The 18,801-nt window shown below is 31.8% G+C and overlaps 4 protein-coding genes across 4 annotated transcripts; 1 reads left to right on the plus strand and 3 right to left on the minus strand.

Annotated features, from left to right (window-relative positions):
* Positions 1–1,744: 1,744 nt before the first annotated feature.
* HELRODRAFT_70374 (hypothetical protein) lies at positions 1,745–1,969 on the minus strand (the record flags this gene model as incomplete). Its single annotated transcript, XM_009031877.1, has 1 exon — positions 1,745–1,969. The coding sequence occupies one exon, from the start codon at positions 1,967–1,969 to the stop codon at positions 1,745–1,747; it is 225 nt and encodes a 74-aa protein (XP_009030125.1).
* A 1,727-nt stretch (positions 1,970–3,696) lies between these two features.
* Positions 3,697–5,158, plus strand: HELRODRAFT_165472 (hypothetical protein; the record flags this gene model as incomplete). Its single annotated transcript, XM_009032043.1, has 3 exons — positions 3,697–3,759; positions 3,949–4,230; positions 4,337–5,158. The coding sequence occupies 3 exons, from the start codon at positions 3,697–3,699 to the stop codon at positions 5,156–5,158; spliced, it is 1,167 nt and encodes a 388-aa protein (XP_009030291.1).
* A 50-nt stretch (positions 5,159–5,208) lies between these two features.
* Positions 5,209–9,451, minus strand: HELRODRAFT_165473 (hypothetical protein; the record flags this gene model as incomplete). The annotated part of the gene is made up of 5 exons (XM_009032044.1): positions 5,209–5,304; positions 8,121–8,166; positions 8,586–9,040; positions 9,112–9,285; positions 9,359–9,451. 5 exons carry the CDS (start codon positions 9,449–9,451, stop codon positions 5,209–5,211), a joined length of 864 nt encoding a protein of 287 aa, XP_009030292.1.
* A 3,655-nt stretch (positions 9,452–13,106) lies between these two features.
* On the minus strand, positions 13,107–15,331 carry HELRODRAFT_165474 (hypothetical protein; the record flags this gene model as incomplete). The annotated part of the gene is made up of 3 exons (XM_009032045.1): positions 13,107–14,046; positions 14,104–14,747; positions 15,107–15,331. The coding sequence occupies 3 exons, from the start codon at positions 15,329–15,331 to the stop codon at positions 13,107–13,109; spliced, it is 1,809 nt and encodes a 602-aa protein (XP_009030293.1).
* Between the last annotated feature and the right edge of the window lie 3,470 nt (positions 15,332–18,801).

Raw genomic sequence — 18,801 nt, forward strand, 5'->3', positions numbered from 1 at the left:
TCACATAAAATATCGATGTTTATTTCACGTTTCATGACCATTTTAACATGTTTCTTATTCTGATGTCCCATTCATTCATGGTATAACTTCAATGCGTATTGATCATTGACAAAGTTAACTTCAACTTTAGAATTCAACGGTCTAACAGTTTTTGCTACAAATTTGAACAAACCTCCATCATTGTTTCTTATTCCATCAACATTCATCACATTGTCATTAATTATATGTCAACTTCTTGAGGTTGAAACAAAAGAGTTATTTCTGTTCTTATCTTGAGTTGCAAGTATTGAAAACAAGTTTCTTTTTACTTTTGGCACATACCAAACATCTGTGAGTTTAACCGTTTGCCATTTGTTATTCACTTTCACTTGAAGATGAACAATTCCTTTTCCAAAAGCTTCTACAGTATCACCATTTGCAACATATATTTTACTTTAGATGACACGTTGCACCATTGTCAAAAAACCATTCATCAGTGTACGCTGACTCATCAATTGCAAAAACACTTGATTCCATAACAACTAGTATTCCTTATTGTCATCGCGTAGATTGTTATTTCTTGGTTTGCTGGTTTACCATCGGAATGCCATTTTTCACAATTTCTTACAATGTGACCTGTCAATTTGCAATAATGACATGACGTATTGCAGTAATGACATATCAGCCGCTTTGATTAAATGACAAATTTATCTTATATTTGACCTTTCATGTTTTAAGATGACTTTTCACTTGTTGCTTTGACAAATAATACTTTATTACTTTCCGTTTTGCCTTTCAAAGATCTTTCAAGCTACACAATTGATCTGTAAGTATTTCAACTGTTCTTTCAGTCTTGTTTTACAATCTCCAACTTGCAGCAAATGAAAAATTTTGTTTAGCAAAGTTTCAATTATTTGACATATCAGCAATAAGTCATTGTTTTCATCTTTTCCTAACTCGACCTTTAAATCTTTCCAAAGATTCTTGAGTTTTGTAACATGAGAGACAACATCATCACTTTCATCCATTTTATAACTGAAGAACTTCATGCATAAATAGACTTCATTAACTTCATCATACAATCTATGAAGTTCTAGCCAAACATCTCTGGCATTACTAAATGAACGAACTTTTTCATACGTTTCATCGGTCATAATGGTTGACAGAATTATCATAGCATTACAATCTGCTTTATTGAATTTGTTAAAAGCAGTTTTAATATTTTGCTATCTCATTTTTATTTGAGACATTGTTTAATTCATCTAGACCTTTTAATTTGCCATTTACTACGTCCATTGCATCAGGAATACTGCGTAGTATTATACAAACTCTTGATTTCTAGTTCAACCAATTACTTTTTCCTTCTATGTTTGCACTTTTGTTGGATCCATTTCTTTCTTGTCTTTCAATTTGACCTTTTTAATAAGAAGCTAAATATCGACTTTAAGAGAATGAGAAAGCACCTGTTTTCTCTTCACTTCAGTCTTCAAAGAAAATCTTCCGATATTTCTTTATTCTAAATTTTCTACGTCATATTAATTAATTGTTAAAAAAAAGTTATCTGGTCCCATAACCTGTTAAATTTTTTGTAACGTAGATCGTTTAATTAAATGATACTAATATAATATTGAAAGACAATAAAAGAAGAAAATAAACGTTTAAAAACGTTAGAAACGTTTTTGACTCGTTTATTATCAACCGGGACAACAAAAAGTGAATTTACATACAAAGCAAAAAACATTTAGCCAAAAAAAGATAGTGTATATCATAATGTTTTAAAATAAAACATAAAAATTAACACATACTGCCACAAATTCGATGATTTTAGGCATGCATTTAGTTCATCAGCAACAGTTGATCGAGGATTAACTAGAATAATCTGACTAAAATCACTTGCCAACAGAATCATGACTCCACCAAAAATATTTTGGTTGTCACGAATATTTTTCAACGTTCTGTCCAGTGCTCCTAGTGACCTCTTTTGGGCCATTGTGCATACATTTCAAACAATCAATTTGCATACCTGTAGGATCTTGGCCATTGCACTATTTTTGGCGATGTTGCAAGTTGGTGTTTCGGTGATTTGCATGTTTGATGGTAATTTCATAGCAGGATGTACATGTACAGTTCATCCGCCTTTTAGCAGAGTCGCAGCTATTCCTGATGAGGCCAACGCTAAAGCAACATCATTTTCGCGATCTGATCCTCACAAAAAGCAATGAAATTAGGAACGTTTTCCCGGTTCCTCCTGGAACATCAAGAAAATAAATTCAACCAGATCCACCGTTAATTAACAGCTTTTATCAAATTGTTGTTCGCGATCGTTCAATGCTTTGAAAATTCTTAAACTTCATAACGTAATATAATGAAATAACAAATTAACGCAATATTTGGCTCAAAGATAATAATGCTTTCAGTATTGACAACTTTTTCAATATAATATAACACTTTCTGTTAATTAACTTTTTCAGGCAATATGAAATGTACATTTTGCGAAAATTTGGTGTGGCTTTGGAGTGGAGAGTGGAGCAGTTGAAGCAGCGTGTTTTTAGCGGAGCATGAGCGGAGCTGGAACAAAAAATTTTCATTGCTCCACAGCTTTGATGTTTAAAAATTAAAGTTTTAAATGAAAATTCAATAAAAGAAATTCACTCTAAAAAAGTTAAAATGCTAAATGAAAATTCAATTGAAAAATTTCCTCGTTGACAGTGTGATCGTTTGCCATTTGTAAGTTTAAGGTTATTCTTTTGTTTTTACTTAATTATTGTTCTGCTAGAATCATCATGCAATTTGTGATCGCTAACGAAGGTAAATTTGTAGAGAATTTTATAATTTTATTTAGACAAATCTGCGTTTTCAAAAAAATGACAGTGGGTGCGGATTTAGATTAATAGACATTTTAAAATATTTAGAAAAGTGTATTCTCTGTTTTTTCGCCGTTTTTATCTCTTTTTTGATTATTCCAGTAAAAACGGAATATATCTTTTGCTTGCTTTTGCTGTTAATTTAAACAAATAAATTTGTTTTTGAAAATATGCTAATGAAATAATCAAACTTCCTTCTTGGTAATAATTTTTTTAATAGTATGTTACCGAAGCACGGAACTGAGCATGGACCGGAGCTGAAGCCATTGTTATAATGCCAGTGCAGAGCTGGAGCGGAACAACTCAACAAAATGCTTACTCCAAAACCCTGCTAAATAAAAGACATGTAGGGGAAGGTGGGGCGAGACGGACATACTGGGCAAGACGGATTTTTTAATTTACACAGATGTGTGATTGTTTTTGTCTTCCGAAGCATATGAAATTAATAGATGACCATGTTATACAGTGTCTTCGGCTACATGTTGTTGAATTGAAGCGAAGCTGACGAAATTAGGGTAATTATACATTTTTTTTACAATTTTCAAACTTATTTTACACATTTAAATTAATTCATAATAAATCGTGAATGTCAATATTTAATTTTTTTTAATTGAAATAACTTTTAAACTGGTTAATTGTTGTTTAATCGCACAGTGGTCTCATCTGTTGTTGTGCAAGATTGCCGCTTCAGTACGAATTTTGTGGCGGTTCCGTGTTTTTTGGGGCAAGATGGGCAGCGAGGCCGGTCTTGCCCCATAAAGACCTGTCTTGCCCCTTGTATCAAAAATATCTTTTCTTAATTCAGCAATTTACAATTTAGTCTGTTTTATATGTTTTCAGATCCTTTTAAATCATGGTACGTAACTACAAGCGAAAAAGTGAGAAGCAAAAATGGAATATCGAAACTCTGAGTAAGGTTATACAAGCTGTGACAAGCAAAACGTTATCTATTCAAGAAGCTTCTCGTGTATAAGGTATCCCAAGGGGTGCATTGCAAAGACATTTGAAAAGGATTGTGAAAATTACTGGCTCGTTGGGAAGATTCCAGAAAGTTTTCGATACAAGATTTGATGAAGAATTAGTTGCTCATTGTTTGGAAATGCAGAAGCGTTTTTACGGTATCGGATTGAAAGAATGTCGAAAACTGGCCTACAATTTGGCTGAGATGAACAAATTGCCACATCCGTTTTCTAAAAGTGAAAAAATGGCCGGTCCGGATTGGATGATGTCATTCATGAAGCGTCATACCGAGCTATCCTTAAAGGAGTCAGAGCAAACCAGCTTAAGTCGGGCGACTGGCTTCAATAAAGTACAGATAGCTGCTTTTTTCGATATTTTGAAATCCGAAAAAGAAAAACATGCATTCCAAGCCTCTCGAATCTACAATGTCGACGAAACGGGTATTAGTTGCGGTAAAATAATATCCAATAAAGGCACGTACAAACGGTATAGTAATGATCAGTTTTCCGCCACAGACAACACACAGGTTATAGCCACTCGACTTAACCTTTTTCGGACCTTTGAAAAAATATTATGGAACAGAATGCGATAAATGGATGCTAAATCATCCAGCAACAAGAATTTCTGAATACGATATAGTATCCATATTTTCAACAGCATTTATAAAAAGTTCCGGAATGGATAAAGCTGTGTCTGGATTTGCAAAAACCGGTATCCATCCTTTCAATCTTGACGTTTTTGGCGAAACAGATTTTGCACCATCATCAGTTACAGATCAGTTATTTGGCAAATCCCAAGCAGTAGTGGTAACTGGTAAATATCCATCCACATCAGAGGAGATAATGGAAATTGATCAACATCCATCCACATCAGAGGAAGTTGTGGAAATTGTTCAACATCTATCCACTTCAGAGGAGGTAGTGGATATTGATCAAAATCCATCCATATCGGAAGAAGCAACAAAAAATTATAAACATCTAAAAAAATGTAATAAAACTGTTAGAATTTTGGTTAATGAAGTGTCGCCATTTCCAAAATGTGCACTAAGTGGTGAACGGAAACGTAAGTGTCAAAAGGCCGAAGTCTTGACTGCGTCTCCATTCAAAGATAAGTCGCTCATGCAAAAGAATAAGAAAGCAGCCATCGAGGTTAACAAACGTAGAAAAATGAAAAAAAGTTTTGATTGTTATATTGATAAGAACAAGAAACAAGCAACTGTAGCTAAAACAAAACAGACCGTTGATAAAAGGAAGGAATCAATAGGTAACAAACAAGCAACAAAAGCTCAGACAAAACAAACAGTTAATACACTGAAAAGATCAGTTAACGCACCAGAAAACAAAGGTAAAAAGTAGTCTAAAGGTCAAGAAAATGAAGATTATTATTGTATTTATTTCAAGGAACTTTACGTTGAACCTCCAAATGAAACTTGGATCAAGTGCACTAAATGTTCGAAGAGGTGCCACGAGAGTTGTGTTGCACCAGATGGAGGACAATTTATCTGCGATTATTGTTTGAACTAGCTTATAACTTGATTGCTACTGAGTAATATTCAATTGAGTAATTCTCTTATTTTGATACATTTATTGATTAATATGTAATACTGATTTTATAAATATCACAATGTTTCATCAGTTTCAGTGTTTTAACTATGAAGGAGTAGCAGGTATTTTATGAAAAAATTAAATTAAATATTTTTTCAAACGGGCAAAACAAGCTAATAACGGGACAAAATGAATACACTATGCTCGTTTTGCCCCAAATGTCGGGGCAAAACGCACCTTTTTTAAATTTTTGAAAAATATCAATTAACTCAACAACATTCGCTTTTACCTAATATTGACCTATAAATAATACAGCACTTATGTCTATGTGCAAAACCAACTTAAAGCAAAATTCTAAAAATATCACACAATCTGGCTATTACACGTTTTTCTAAATTAGGCCCATCTTGCCTCACTCTCTCTTATATAAACGAACTATTTAAACAGTAACAAATACTGGGAATATGTTCGTATAAATACATTTCAATAGACAATAAACTATAAAGGTTTTAAATTTATTTTGTAAGTTTATTCAGTAATGTTTCGGATTAAATATTTAGTTTCTAATTGTATATCCTAATTTTTCTTTAAGCGTAACTCCTGATGACTTCAAGCGGTCTTTGTTATTTTCGCATCACAAGTCCATGGGTCTTATTTTTGCATGGTTGGTTGCGTTTTCGTGGAAAAGTTTTTTCATTTATTTTTTCAATGAACAACGTGTAAGATTTTGGATCTTGAAAAATTGAATTAAAGGTAACATTTCATCTCACACAATTTTCAATAACTTATTATTCAAATTCTTTTTTTAAAGTAAACTTGGTAGAACGAATTTTATAATAAAAAATTTCTCGTACCGCTCGCCATGTAGATCAATATTTTTTTAATGCATTTCAAGTTTTTATATCTAAATCGTATCATAATAATCGAACTTAAAAAATTACATCTATTCCCCGTATAGTCTGCTAATTAATCATCGTGATGAGTGGAAGTCTACATTGAAAGACAAAACTGTTTGCTGATAAGAGTCATTTTTTTGGGTTAAAATCGTTGATGAAAACAAAAACAGTTCTTAAGGTCTCTGGAAAGTTATAAATGCAATTCTATGTAAAAGTCATAATGAAAGTCGTACTGTGAAGAACTGACTACTAATCAATTTATGAACTACTTTGTTGAAATTTACATAATGTGAATCGGGATACAGGAATTTTGAATTATATGGATTTTAATGTACCAAAGGTTAAGGTGCAGCGGATATTTTCCACGTTTGAGGCTGTTACTGATGATGACATTAAAAAGGTAATTTAGAACTCACCGACTAACTCTTGTCAGCGGGATATGTTTCCGATATTTATCATCAAAAAGTATATCAATCTGTTTGTCCATTTTTGACAAGTTTGGTAAACCTATTTTTAAAGTAGGGCAATTTTCCATTTCAGTGCAATGCCTGTACTGTATTGCCTGTACTAAAGAAGAACAATCTGGATGCAACTGACACAGGCAACTACAAGCCAATTTCTAATCTTTGTTTTATCTCCAAAGTTATAGAACTTGTAGATGCTAAAGAAATTATTACCCACTTGAAGAATAACAATTTGCTGCCTGCTCATCAATTGGGTTTCAGGCAGTTTCATTTCACAAAGACAGCGCTACTTCAGGTTCTCTCTGAAGTTTACTCAGCTATTGATGCTCAGAAAATATCGCTTATTGCTTTTCTTGATATGAGTTTGGCGTTTGATTGCTTTGATCATTAAATTCTTCTGAAGCGGTTGAGTGTATGTTTTGGTATCTCTTGGGTGGTTCTGATTTGGTTAGAATCCTATTTGGTTGATAGAACTCAGCTGGTATCGTTTGGTGGTAAAATGTCTGATGTCATCTCAGTTATTTTTGGTGTTCCCCAGGCTTCGGTCTTTGGCCATTTGCTGTTTCTGCTGTTCACGTCAAAAATTTTGAAAGCTGTTGAATCTTTTGGGTTTTCATGTCATGCATATGTGAATGATATACAGATTGTGGTCAATGGTACTGTGGATTTATTTCCAGGCAGTAATAAATAAATTAGTAGAATGCTTGTCGACAGTGGGTTGCTGGATGACAAAAATTTGTTTAAAATTAAATCAGAATAAAACAAAACTTTTACCAATAGGAACTTGGCAGCAATTGTTGAAACTTGAATTGAAGTCAATCACTGTTAATGGTCAGATAATTAAATTTTATGGCAGTGCTTTCAATTTGTGGTTGATAGAAATTTGACAATAAGGCAACACATCAAGACACTATCTAGAAGCTGCATGTTCCACATCAGAAGAATTAATCAAATTCGTAATGCTTTAAATACCTCCTAATTTACAAACTTTAGTCCATGCATTTGTACACTAAAAGATTGACTATGTAATGGTTTGTTTTATGGAATGCCTCACAAATCGATTACTCTGTTACAGTCTATACAGAACCATTGTGCGAAGGTTTTGGTTGGTGGCCTGAAGTGCATACTTAATGATAATGCTCCTAAGTATTTACAAGATAAATTTATTAAAAAACATTTAGTCGCTCCAAGGTTAACTTGAGATCCTGTGACCAGAATCTCTTGGTGGTTCCAGCCACTAACCTTCATATTGGGTCACGTCGGATTGATTCATCTGGACCGGCCGTATGGAACAGTCTGCCGTCATCTCTCAGTGACCCAGGATTATCATCAAATGATTTTTAAAAAAGACTGAAAACATTTTTATTTTCATTGTGAATTGACTATACAAATTTTTCTTTTTTGACTACTGACTTTAATAATGTTGCTATGTTTTATGCTTAAACTTGTACTGATTTGTCTTTATTTTGTTCATTTCATGCCTATTATTGTGTGAGTAATTTCATTTGAGAGCGCTTCTGAGATATTTTTAATTAGCGCGTTTATAAATTGATCATAATTATAATCCTAGAGTGCAAATTTTTGAAGACATGCAATTTAAACTCATATCAGCAATTTATTTGACGATGTTTTTCGAATGATAATATTGACAACAATTTTTTGACAATTTGATTACTTCAGTATAACTTTTCGTTTGGAAAAAAATTAAAATATAGTCATTTTATAAACCTTTAACAGTTTAAATGCAATTTTTCATTATAATCTTGTTAAATTTTGAAATGACGTCATTTTAGTAGAATTTTTTATCACCATACAAAAACCGGCAGGAAATGTTTAAATAAATATTTTTTCTTTTCAAAATGATCTTTTAGTGAAGACCTGTTAGCAACACTTCTTTTTCCACCAGTTCCTTGTTCTATTAAACTTCTCAAATTAGCTCTAGGATCATCATCGCGGACAAATGCATTAAAACCCTTCAAAGCTGGACTGAAATGATTCAAGCGATTTTTTAAATTCGTCAAAATATTCTGCAAAACCACAAGGACTATGTAATTTCTGTTGTCTCTCGCTGCTAATTCCGACAAATCTTTGCATTCATTTTCATTAATTTCAAAAATATTTTCCAAAAAATTATCGGAAAACTCGTAAGAGCTTGGTAAAACAACAATGAGGTTGCAGTAAATTTGGTAAATGGCTTTTTTTTGTACATTTTCAAATTCGCTTTTTAATTTTGTATCCCAATCCTGTACTTCTGATTCATCATTTATAGCTTTTTCCAAATACGAATTAACACTAGCCAGCCAAGGGGCCACTTCCATCAATATGTTTCTCAGCTTCAAAAATGGTTTTAAAAATTTAAAATAGTGCCAAATGGCAAATAGCAGATACAAACAAAAAAGCTTACACTTGTGAAACTTTCTTGTTTCCAAATCATCATATCTGCCTGCACAGGAAGCTCACTCAATGAACAACTGTTTTCCAAAGTGCGAAACAAGCAATCACTGCTTCTCCTATTGCTCAAAGCACAACTCTCCAAAAGTTTGGTATGAAACTCGCTGTTACCAAAGCGTTCTATTTTCTTTTCATATTAAAAATTTTTATTTGAAATTGAAAAAAAGCTTATAAGTAAAAAGTTATCGTTAGAGTCATACCATTTTATAAGTAAGTTTTTCGATAGATTTTTTAGCAGTTCTGATATTTTCTGTGAGTGTTTCAAAGGACAGCAGGTGTTCAGCCCGATACATTGATGACTGATGATAATCATTATAACCGTTACAATGGCATTCCCATTCCAAACACGCCTCGTGACTGAAGGAAATATGGCATCTTATATACTTGAACGTCTGCAAAAATCCTTTCGAAACATTTTTAAAATAGTGATTTATGTTTTAATAAATAATAAATTAATTAAAAAAATCTCTTTAGAAAATATCTCACCCACAATTTTAAATGTATTAAATGCATAATATAAATTTAATGTTAAAATTTATCATCTCCTTTCTTCATATTTATGAATAAATTGTGACGAGTTACATGAAACCTCAGTGAAAGCTGTAATTTCCTCGATGAACACCCCTCATTACACATCTCAAATTAATGCTGTTGTTTTTAAATTTGTCGGCGAATACACATGATTAGAGATGTGTAGTTAATAGTTTCCAATTGCATATTTCAGTGTTCTCAATTTGCACTGTCAATTGAATACATATTTAAATAATATATTTCTTTAGTTTAATGATTTGAATAATTAAAAATATTTCAAAGTGTGGCTCAGAAGATTTGTTTAGTTGTTTTACTTTTAGTTCGCTTTAATTTTTATCGCACTTTTCAACATTTTTCTGAAAGGAAATATTTACTAGTTTTTCAGTCTTAATCGATGTTTTTCTAACATTTTCATTTGTTAGTCCACTTTGAAACGTTTATCTTACTTTTCGCAAATTAAATCGTCATTTAGTTATTGACTTTAAACAACAATATCGATCATTTGTTGATGGTTAAGAAGTTGTTAATAACTGCAAACTTTATGATGGTAGCTGAACAGATTTTATAACAATGCTTTCAAAGTAGTTTAAAGTTGTTTTCGTTGTTAAATACTGTTTAGTGTTTTAACGGTATTTTATGAAAATAATATGGATAATTTTTCACCTTACTTTGAATTTCAACCGTTACCGTAAATTCTTATTAGCCGGATATGGCATCGCCACTGGCGGGTCTAGACAACTTTAGTGGGAGAGGCCGAAATTTCGAAAATTTTTCAATCGTTGACCGGGAAAATGTTTCAATGTGTTTAAATGTTGAGCGTGTAGCCAACATTTTTGGCTTACGACTTTTTTTTGCTTATCACGTCATATTTTTCGTCAAGGCAGAAGTTTTTTCTTTAAAACAATGATTTTATAATGTAATCAAGTATGTGAATATTATTTGGCTTGTTGTAATAATTGGAAAATTTTATAATAGCAGCATGCTGTTTGCAGTAACATTAAAATATTTCAAGTAACTTTATACTTCATTGAAAATTTGTTTTAATAAATAATTTTATGATTTTGCAATGAATACAAGATTTTATGTATAATTATTGCTCAAAAAATGTAGGGCAGAACTTATGAGATGACTTTTTACGCCAATCCAATCAAAATTTTGGTAGTTTAACAAGTGCATATTTTAATTTATTTTATACGTTCACATCAATAAAATATAAAAATTTATTTTCCAAAATAACGTCATCAATATATTAAACGGTATTCTGTTAATTATGCTGAAAACAAAATAAATTGAAAACGGTACAAATGATCTCAGCTGCTTTTTTAATGAAACACCCGTGATGCACCAACACAAATATTCAACCTGCAGTTCTTTCTAATGTTTATTTCAAAAAACATGCTGTACAATGTACTGCTCCTATATACACTGTACAAAACATTATAAACAGGCAATATTGAATTCTTGCTGGCATTCTAAAAAATTTCATTCGTATAATATATAAAGTTATTTATTCTAAGTGGCATTCTTCGTTATTTCTGCTAATGTGTGCTGCCGTTCTTTTTGACGTTTGATGTTTTAGACATAGATACTGGCGGACTTATGTGCACGTTGCTTCTTGTCTTAAAATCAAACAAATCGTTATTATGATACAATTAATCATGATGATAAGGAATGCTAAAAACATCAGTTGTTAAATCCTGAATAACTAAAATGGGATCGTTTTGGCAAACAAATATTACAAAAAGCAGATCAAACCCAAAACAACTTTGGTATTCAATCAACAGATTGCTCTGTGAACAAAAACAAATCTCGGGAACTGAAGTCGGTGGTTATTTCTCCTTTGCTAAAAAAGAACAGCTTGAATAAAAACAATTTAAAGAAGTTTAGGCCGGTTTCAAACCTCAATTTTTTTTAAAGATTTTTTAACGATAAATGCTTGCTCGTCTGTTTGGTCACCAGTCTGCCCACCGGTTATTACCCAGGTTTCAGTTAGCTTACAGACCAGGGTCATCCCCAGAAACAGCTTTGCTGAAAGTGTTTAGTGACATTATCAATCAGGTTGATAATGATAGAGCGGTGTTATTGGCTTTACTCGAACTCAGTTTTGCGTTTGATACTGTTGATCGTGGTGTACTGTTAAAGAAATTGGAGGTTATTTTTTGTAATGCTGTCATTGCTCTGGATTGGTCTGCCTCGTTATTGATGGATAGAACGCAAAAAATTTTCTTCAAGGTAATAATGGTTTCTGGTATTTCACAGGGTTCATTGTTGGGTCCGATTCTATTTTTGGTAAAAGATCATGGTATTGGGGTTCATATGAATGCTGCTGATTTTCAGATTTATTCAGTTAGATTGGTAAAAAATGCTGGGGTAATTTCAGAAGGGTTGATTAGATGTATTGAAGATATGACTGGTTGAATTTGAATTGCTTTAAGTTGAATCCTGACAATGAAGAGTTAATTTGGTTTGGATTCAGAAAAGTTTTGGCTGAAATCGGTAGTTCAACATTTAGATACCATATGGTTTTGGTAACCGGTTGCACGCAGTTTAGACAGTCAAAAGTTTAGAAGCATTGTTTGACAATTCATTGACTATGTTACCATATAAAGTGAAACCTGGTACAAATTGTATCAGACAAAAATAGAAAATAGTTTTCCAGCTGATATCTTCACAAGTCTTGTGGTATCAAGTGTATTGTTGAGGTTAGATTATTGTAACTCGTAGATGTTTGGTGCTGCAGTTAGTGGTGTTAAAAGAAATCAGAACGCTGCTGCAAGACTGGTTATTGGGCTAGGTAGACGTGATCACATAACTGGGTGGTTGGAAAATCTTTCTTGATTGTCGGTGAGCAAAAGGATTTTTTACAAGGTGGCAGTTATTGCTTACTGTTGCATTCATGGTGGTGGACCGGAATAGTTGAAGATAGTTTTTCGTGAAAAATCAGAAAGTGCCATGGGACATGCTTTGCGATCAATCTCTAATGAATTGATGGCATTCCTTATAATGACAACAAAGCTTAGCAATAGATGTATACAAGTTGCTTTGCCATAGATTTGGAATGATCTACAATTGCGTTTGAAACAAATTGTTTCAGTAAAGAAATTCAGACAGGAAAACGCACTGGTTGAACAAAGCATTTAAATCAAAATCTCTGAAAAATATATAATAGAGGATAATAATAATAATAATGTAGTTAACTCAGTTAACTAAGTAGTTAACACATCAGTGACAACACAAAATTTATGATTTTACCACCACGATCATAAGCACAATTTCGGTTCCAAAAACAAATGAAATTATGATGCATTAATAATATTTAAAAATCATGAAGCAATAATTTTTTACATCAATCATTTATAACTGCAACAAACTGGTTACAATAAGTATATAAAAAAATAAAGTACGCCGAATTTATATTCATAACTTGGTTGTCATTGTATTATCAGAAAATTTCTGATTATCGTCATTAGGATCACAACTGACATCTCTTGCAACCTTATTATTATCACCTGCTTTTTCATTGTCAGAAAATTTCTTTTGCCAAGAACGTTTCATCATTAAGTAGACCAGCTCTATGACCTCCACTCCACTTGCAACAGTGACTCCCAACCAAAGGGACAACATCCCCCCCACTGCCCCGATCATCATATCGCTCGTGTACGCCGGCTTCTCAGATTGAAAAAACGGAAAATTTTGTTTCATCACAAACTTGATTTCGAGTAAAGATTTTTGCATTTGAGTCAAACTCGATAATGGTATTTCGGTCGTGTTGTTAATTAAAATGTCGTTGTAATAATCAAAATAGTTTATGTATCTTTGTTTAACTTTAGAATATTTCATACAACCACCACTAATAAAATACTTTTGGAAGATATCAAGCTGTATTGATGGTTGTGGCCAAGTTGCTGACGTTAGGAAAGATTGGTACATGATTTCGTTGCACAGCATTAAACATTTCTTTTCACAATCATCATTTTTTATCAAGACAGTTTTATCTATCAAAAAAACTAATAAAATATTCTTAATTGAAAAATAACAAATGATCAACTTACTGTTATAACGATACGCAGTACACTGAGCTTTGATTAACGAGTTCGAAAAATTTACTACGTATTCAGCAATGGACTCGTTGAGTGAAGCATCACTTGAACTCAAGTTCAAGTAGTAACTGAAATTTCCACACAGTGGAAATCTTCCTAAGTCTCTGTCTTTTATGAACAGCAAATGTGTTAAACAGCCAGACTTAAATTTTAGTTCGTTTTGTTGGCAATATTCTCTACACAAATCGTATGTGTATTTTTTTGATGAATTAGAACTCTCTTCGATGCAATCCAATCTTAAAAAATTTTCATTCGATCTTTGTAATTAAATTTATATCAATATTAATATAAGTTGATTTAAGAATTGTTTTCACTTGTTGTGAGGTGCTTTCAATCGTGTCCTTTCTTTTTGAACAATTTCCACGATATTTCCTGTCCCAGGAGCTACGTTGAACCCACGCTTGAGGTCAGGAGGGGTTCCAGGACTGTGCACACTCACCTGCACTCCTCTCGCTTGAGAGCTTGTTAGTGAGGATTTGTAAATTAATGGAATGACATTGGGTGGGCCAACATTCAGTAGCAAACTTATTCCTCTAATAATATTTGAGTTTGACGTTTTCAAATTTTTTGTTTCCATCGTGTAGCAGGAGTAATAGTTCGGATTCCAACGCCGCGTAAAGTTAGCAATAGAACAAGAATCTCTCGTTTCAAACCAATTAGTACCAAAAAAACTACAATCGACAATAAAATTTGGACAGTCGTCAGATTGTTGATATTCTTTTTCCAAATTTATCAAGTAACCTGACACGGATGCCATTTCTTCAAATGCTCCATTTAAGACATCCAAGGCTGATTTTTCTAATAAGTTTAATTCATCTTTTATAATTTCAAAAAATCTATTTTTAATGAATTTCAATTTGCTAGAAAAATCACTAAGAAATTGATCATCTAGTTTGAGTGAGGCAAAAGGATCCAAATTGCATATTGTTATGTCTGGAAATATTATATTCTGACCAACCTAGTGTTTGAATTATTGTATTATTTTATTTGATCTGCAGCCGATTACATAGATAATTTTTTTAAATTATTATAAATTATATTATAATTTAATATTATAATATATTATATTATTATATTATAATATTATATTATTATATTAAATTATAATATTATATTTATTATAATATAATATTATAATATATTATAATATAATAATAAAAATAATAATAAAAAATATTATATTATTTAATTAATATAAACATATTACATAAAATTACAATATTCAAAAAATTACAAATAAATTTAAAAATTACAAAAAAAATCATGAATTTAAATTAAAGTTGAGTTTAAAATTTCTTAATTTAGAGCCCTGCCTACATTTTCTCCGTACTGCGTTGTAACAGGGTATGCATAATAGTCACTCAATAATACATACAGTCTCTGGATCATATAGGATGTTGAGCCCATCAACAAAACGAGCCACAGCAGTTTGAGGAAAGCATCTTTTGATCTGGTAAACTTCGATATCACTCTTACAGATGTGTTTTCTCCGTAATTCAAGATTTCGGATTTTATCACCTGGTTTATTTTTGTCTCTTCCATGACATTTTATTCTGAAAAATAAATTTTGAATAATCTTTTCAAAAAAATCTAATTTTATTTCATGGCTTAAATTAAACAACAAAAATTACAAAATTATAATGCGTAAAATATTTAATACTTTTGTCTAAATAAAAAGGTAATTATTATACTTGGTTCTATTTTAACAAATTTTCACACAAAATTTTTATGATTAAATTATGTTTCGAATTAATTTATTTCAACATTCACAAAACAATACGTGGGCTACTTTCGCAATGAAGTGTACTAAGTTGCTGATGGTTTATATAAATATATCAATCACACGCAAAAAAACCCAACACACGTACACACAAAAACAAATACAAACAAACACATACACACAAACACATACATATATATGTGCAAATGCATACACCAAGTTAAATACATACATATATGTACAACTTATGCACCGTACATATATAACCAAACAGAGCAATGATTTCTAAACTAAGGCATTGTATGTTGTATTTGTGAACAGGTAAAAAAGCAAACATTTTCGATATGTGTACCTAATTTCATGGAAAGCAATGAAATAATTTTGCTTAGATTATATTGAATTATATTTAATCAAACGTTTCAATTCATTTTTTATGATGCTCTGTTTGATAGAACAACATTCATTGCTTTTTCCTCCTCCACCCCCTTATCTTCGAATTTAGAGCATTTAGTGTAGCAGAATAACCCTGTTGTTTTCCTTCCCAACTTTTTCTTCAAATCCTGTTAGAGCGATCATTAATGAACTCTGGTCCTAATAAAAAAATGTTCCCATCCATGACACAATTGATATCATCATCAATAGTGTTTTTCACACATGGCCCTCCTAAAAATACCAAAAACACATCTCAAATCTGCACCAACGAAGCACCCTTCCACAATCCGACGGGCAAGCTCTACAAGCAAATTGACGGTGTAGCCATGGACTCAAATGTCCTGTTCGCAAATTTTTTCTTATGAAATCTTGAGAGCAAAACGTTTAGAGGCAATTCGGAATTAAATCCAAACATTTATACTAGATATGTTGACGTCATCTTCATCGCATACGATGATCCAGAACAAGTCAACCAGCTGCTAGCAACCCTGAACCGATCAAAATTGAGTTTCATATCGATATTTTGGTAACGCATGACGGACAAAAATTTACAACTGCCGTAAACATCAAAGCAACAAATAAAGGTATTTGTATAAATTGGTTAAGCAAATGCACGGAACAACTTATAATAAACACAATAAAATCCTTTGTGAACCGTGCATTCACACATACATCCTCAACTGAGGATCACATATTCAATACAACACAATACGAAATTAAAAGGAATTACTAATCTACTAGTATGCAACGGTTACAAAACATCATCTATTGAAAGCACCATTCAACAGAGACTACAGCAAAATAACAATATATTCAAAATCAGCAATGACAGAGACATAATCCCATTTTACAGAAGTTACACAACGACGCATAAAATAGGCGACGTCGTCCTCAATCAAATCATAAAAGGAAACGTTACACCAATCAAATAAAAGAAAACCAAGGATATAATACAACAATTATAAGACCTCACAATTGGCCCTAAAGAACAACTGCACTCCTAAACACGATTCTACTCTGAAGCGTAATCTTGTAATACATGAATTTAAACACCCTATTGACGACTGTGCGCGTCAACAACATTCCAAATTCTTCACAGCAACACATAAATAATTTATCAAATATGTCAGAGCTGCAATAATAATGACTAAAAAAATACGCCATTAGGTTCCACCCACTTTTTTTGATTATCTCTTATTACATGCATAGAAACTAAATTAACAACGATGGAAAGCTTTAAAGATGTAACAGTGAAATTAGATTTTAAAATTTATATTATGAATTAAATTACATTTTTGTAAAATAGCTTTTTATTAATCTTTTCCTGATTTTACGATACAATTTATGATGCAATTGAAAATTTTTGTTGGGACATTCTTCAAGCTGACTAAAATGTTCTCATAAGAGTGATCGTCCTTTTGAACTTATCTTCGTTCCTGGCAATGCTCTTATGTCACATAAATTTATCCAAATATTTTTCTGTATTTACTCCTATAAATCTTCTAGAATTTACTAAAATTATTAATTCTATGTCACCTACAACTTGTTCTCTAGATCTGCTTCCCTTTAATTTACTTAATGAATTGTCTTCAATATTTTATCCTATCATTCTCAAATTAGTTAATTTATCTCTTTCCACCTCCAAATTTCCTACTTCTTATAGGAATTCTATTGTTATTCCTATTCTTCAAAACTCATTCTTAGATCTTTCCTCTTTATCTACTAATAGACCTGTTACTAATATTACTTTCATTTCCAAAATAATAGAAAAAGTAGTTTATAATCAACAGTTATCTTATTTAAACTCTAACTCCATGCTACCTGTATCTCAATCTGGTTTCAGACCTGCTCACAGTACTGAAACTTCTTTACTCAAAATACATAACTTTATCCTTCTCTCTAGTGACAATAGTAATCTTACTCTTTTTCTTGCTCTTGATTTTTCCTCTGCTTTTGATACTGTTGATCATACTACCCTCTTGAAGCTACTAGATTTTTCTTTTAATATTACTGATTTTTGTTTACCTTGGTTTTCTTCTTATCTCTGTAATCGAACAATATCCTTCTCTTTAGTGACAATAGTAATCTTACTGTTTATTTTATTTTTCCTCTGCTTTTGATACTGTTAAGGCTACTAGATTTTTTTTTAATATTACTGATTCTTGTTTATCTTGGTTTTATTCTTATCTCTGTAATCGTTTTTTTCGTGGTACTTCAGGGTTCTATCCTTGGCCCTCTTCTATTTATATTCTATACTTCTGAACTACCTCGTATTATTAATAATTTTTCTTTCACTAATCAACTATATGCTGATGACTCTTATATTTATACTTCTTTTTCTCCATCTAATCTCAATAGTGTTCTTCATAATTTATCTCTATGTCTTTTTTCAATTATCGCTTGGTCTGACTCTATGTGTCTTAAACTTAATTCTTATAAAATTGAATTAATTTGTTTTAATAAATCTAAACACTTTATTACTATTCTTCCTATTATCTTACCTGATTCTAAAACTCTTGATGTTTCTCAGAGGTTTCGTAGTCTAGGCTTTATTTTTGATTCTAGTATGTCTCTTTCTTTTCAGATTAATAGTGTTGCTAGAAGTTCTTACTTTCATCTACGTAGAATAAAAAAACTTTTGCCTTTTCTTGACAATCCTACTTTTCTCCTTCTTGTTACTTCTTTAGTGTTATGTAGAATTGATTATTGTAACTCGCTCTACTATGGTCTTCCTGGTTCTACACTCCATCCTTTAAGTAAAGCTGTTAACTTTGCTGCTCGTCTAGTAGCTTGTGCCCCTTACTTTTTTCATATATCTCCATATTTTGTTCTTTTGCACTGGCTACCTATAAAATATAAA

The sequence above is a fragment of the Helobdella robusta genome (assembly GCF_000326865.2).
Source record: "Helobdella robusta unplaced genomic scaffold HELROscaffold_8, whole genome shotgun sequence".
Classification (NCBI taxonomy): domain Eukaryota; kingdom Metazoa; phylum Annelida; class Clitellata; order Rhynchobdellida; family Glossiphoniidae; genus Helobdella; species Helobdella robusta.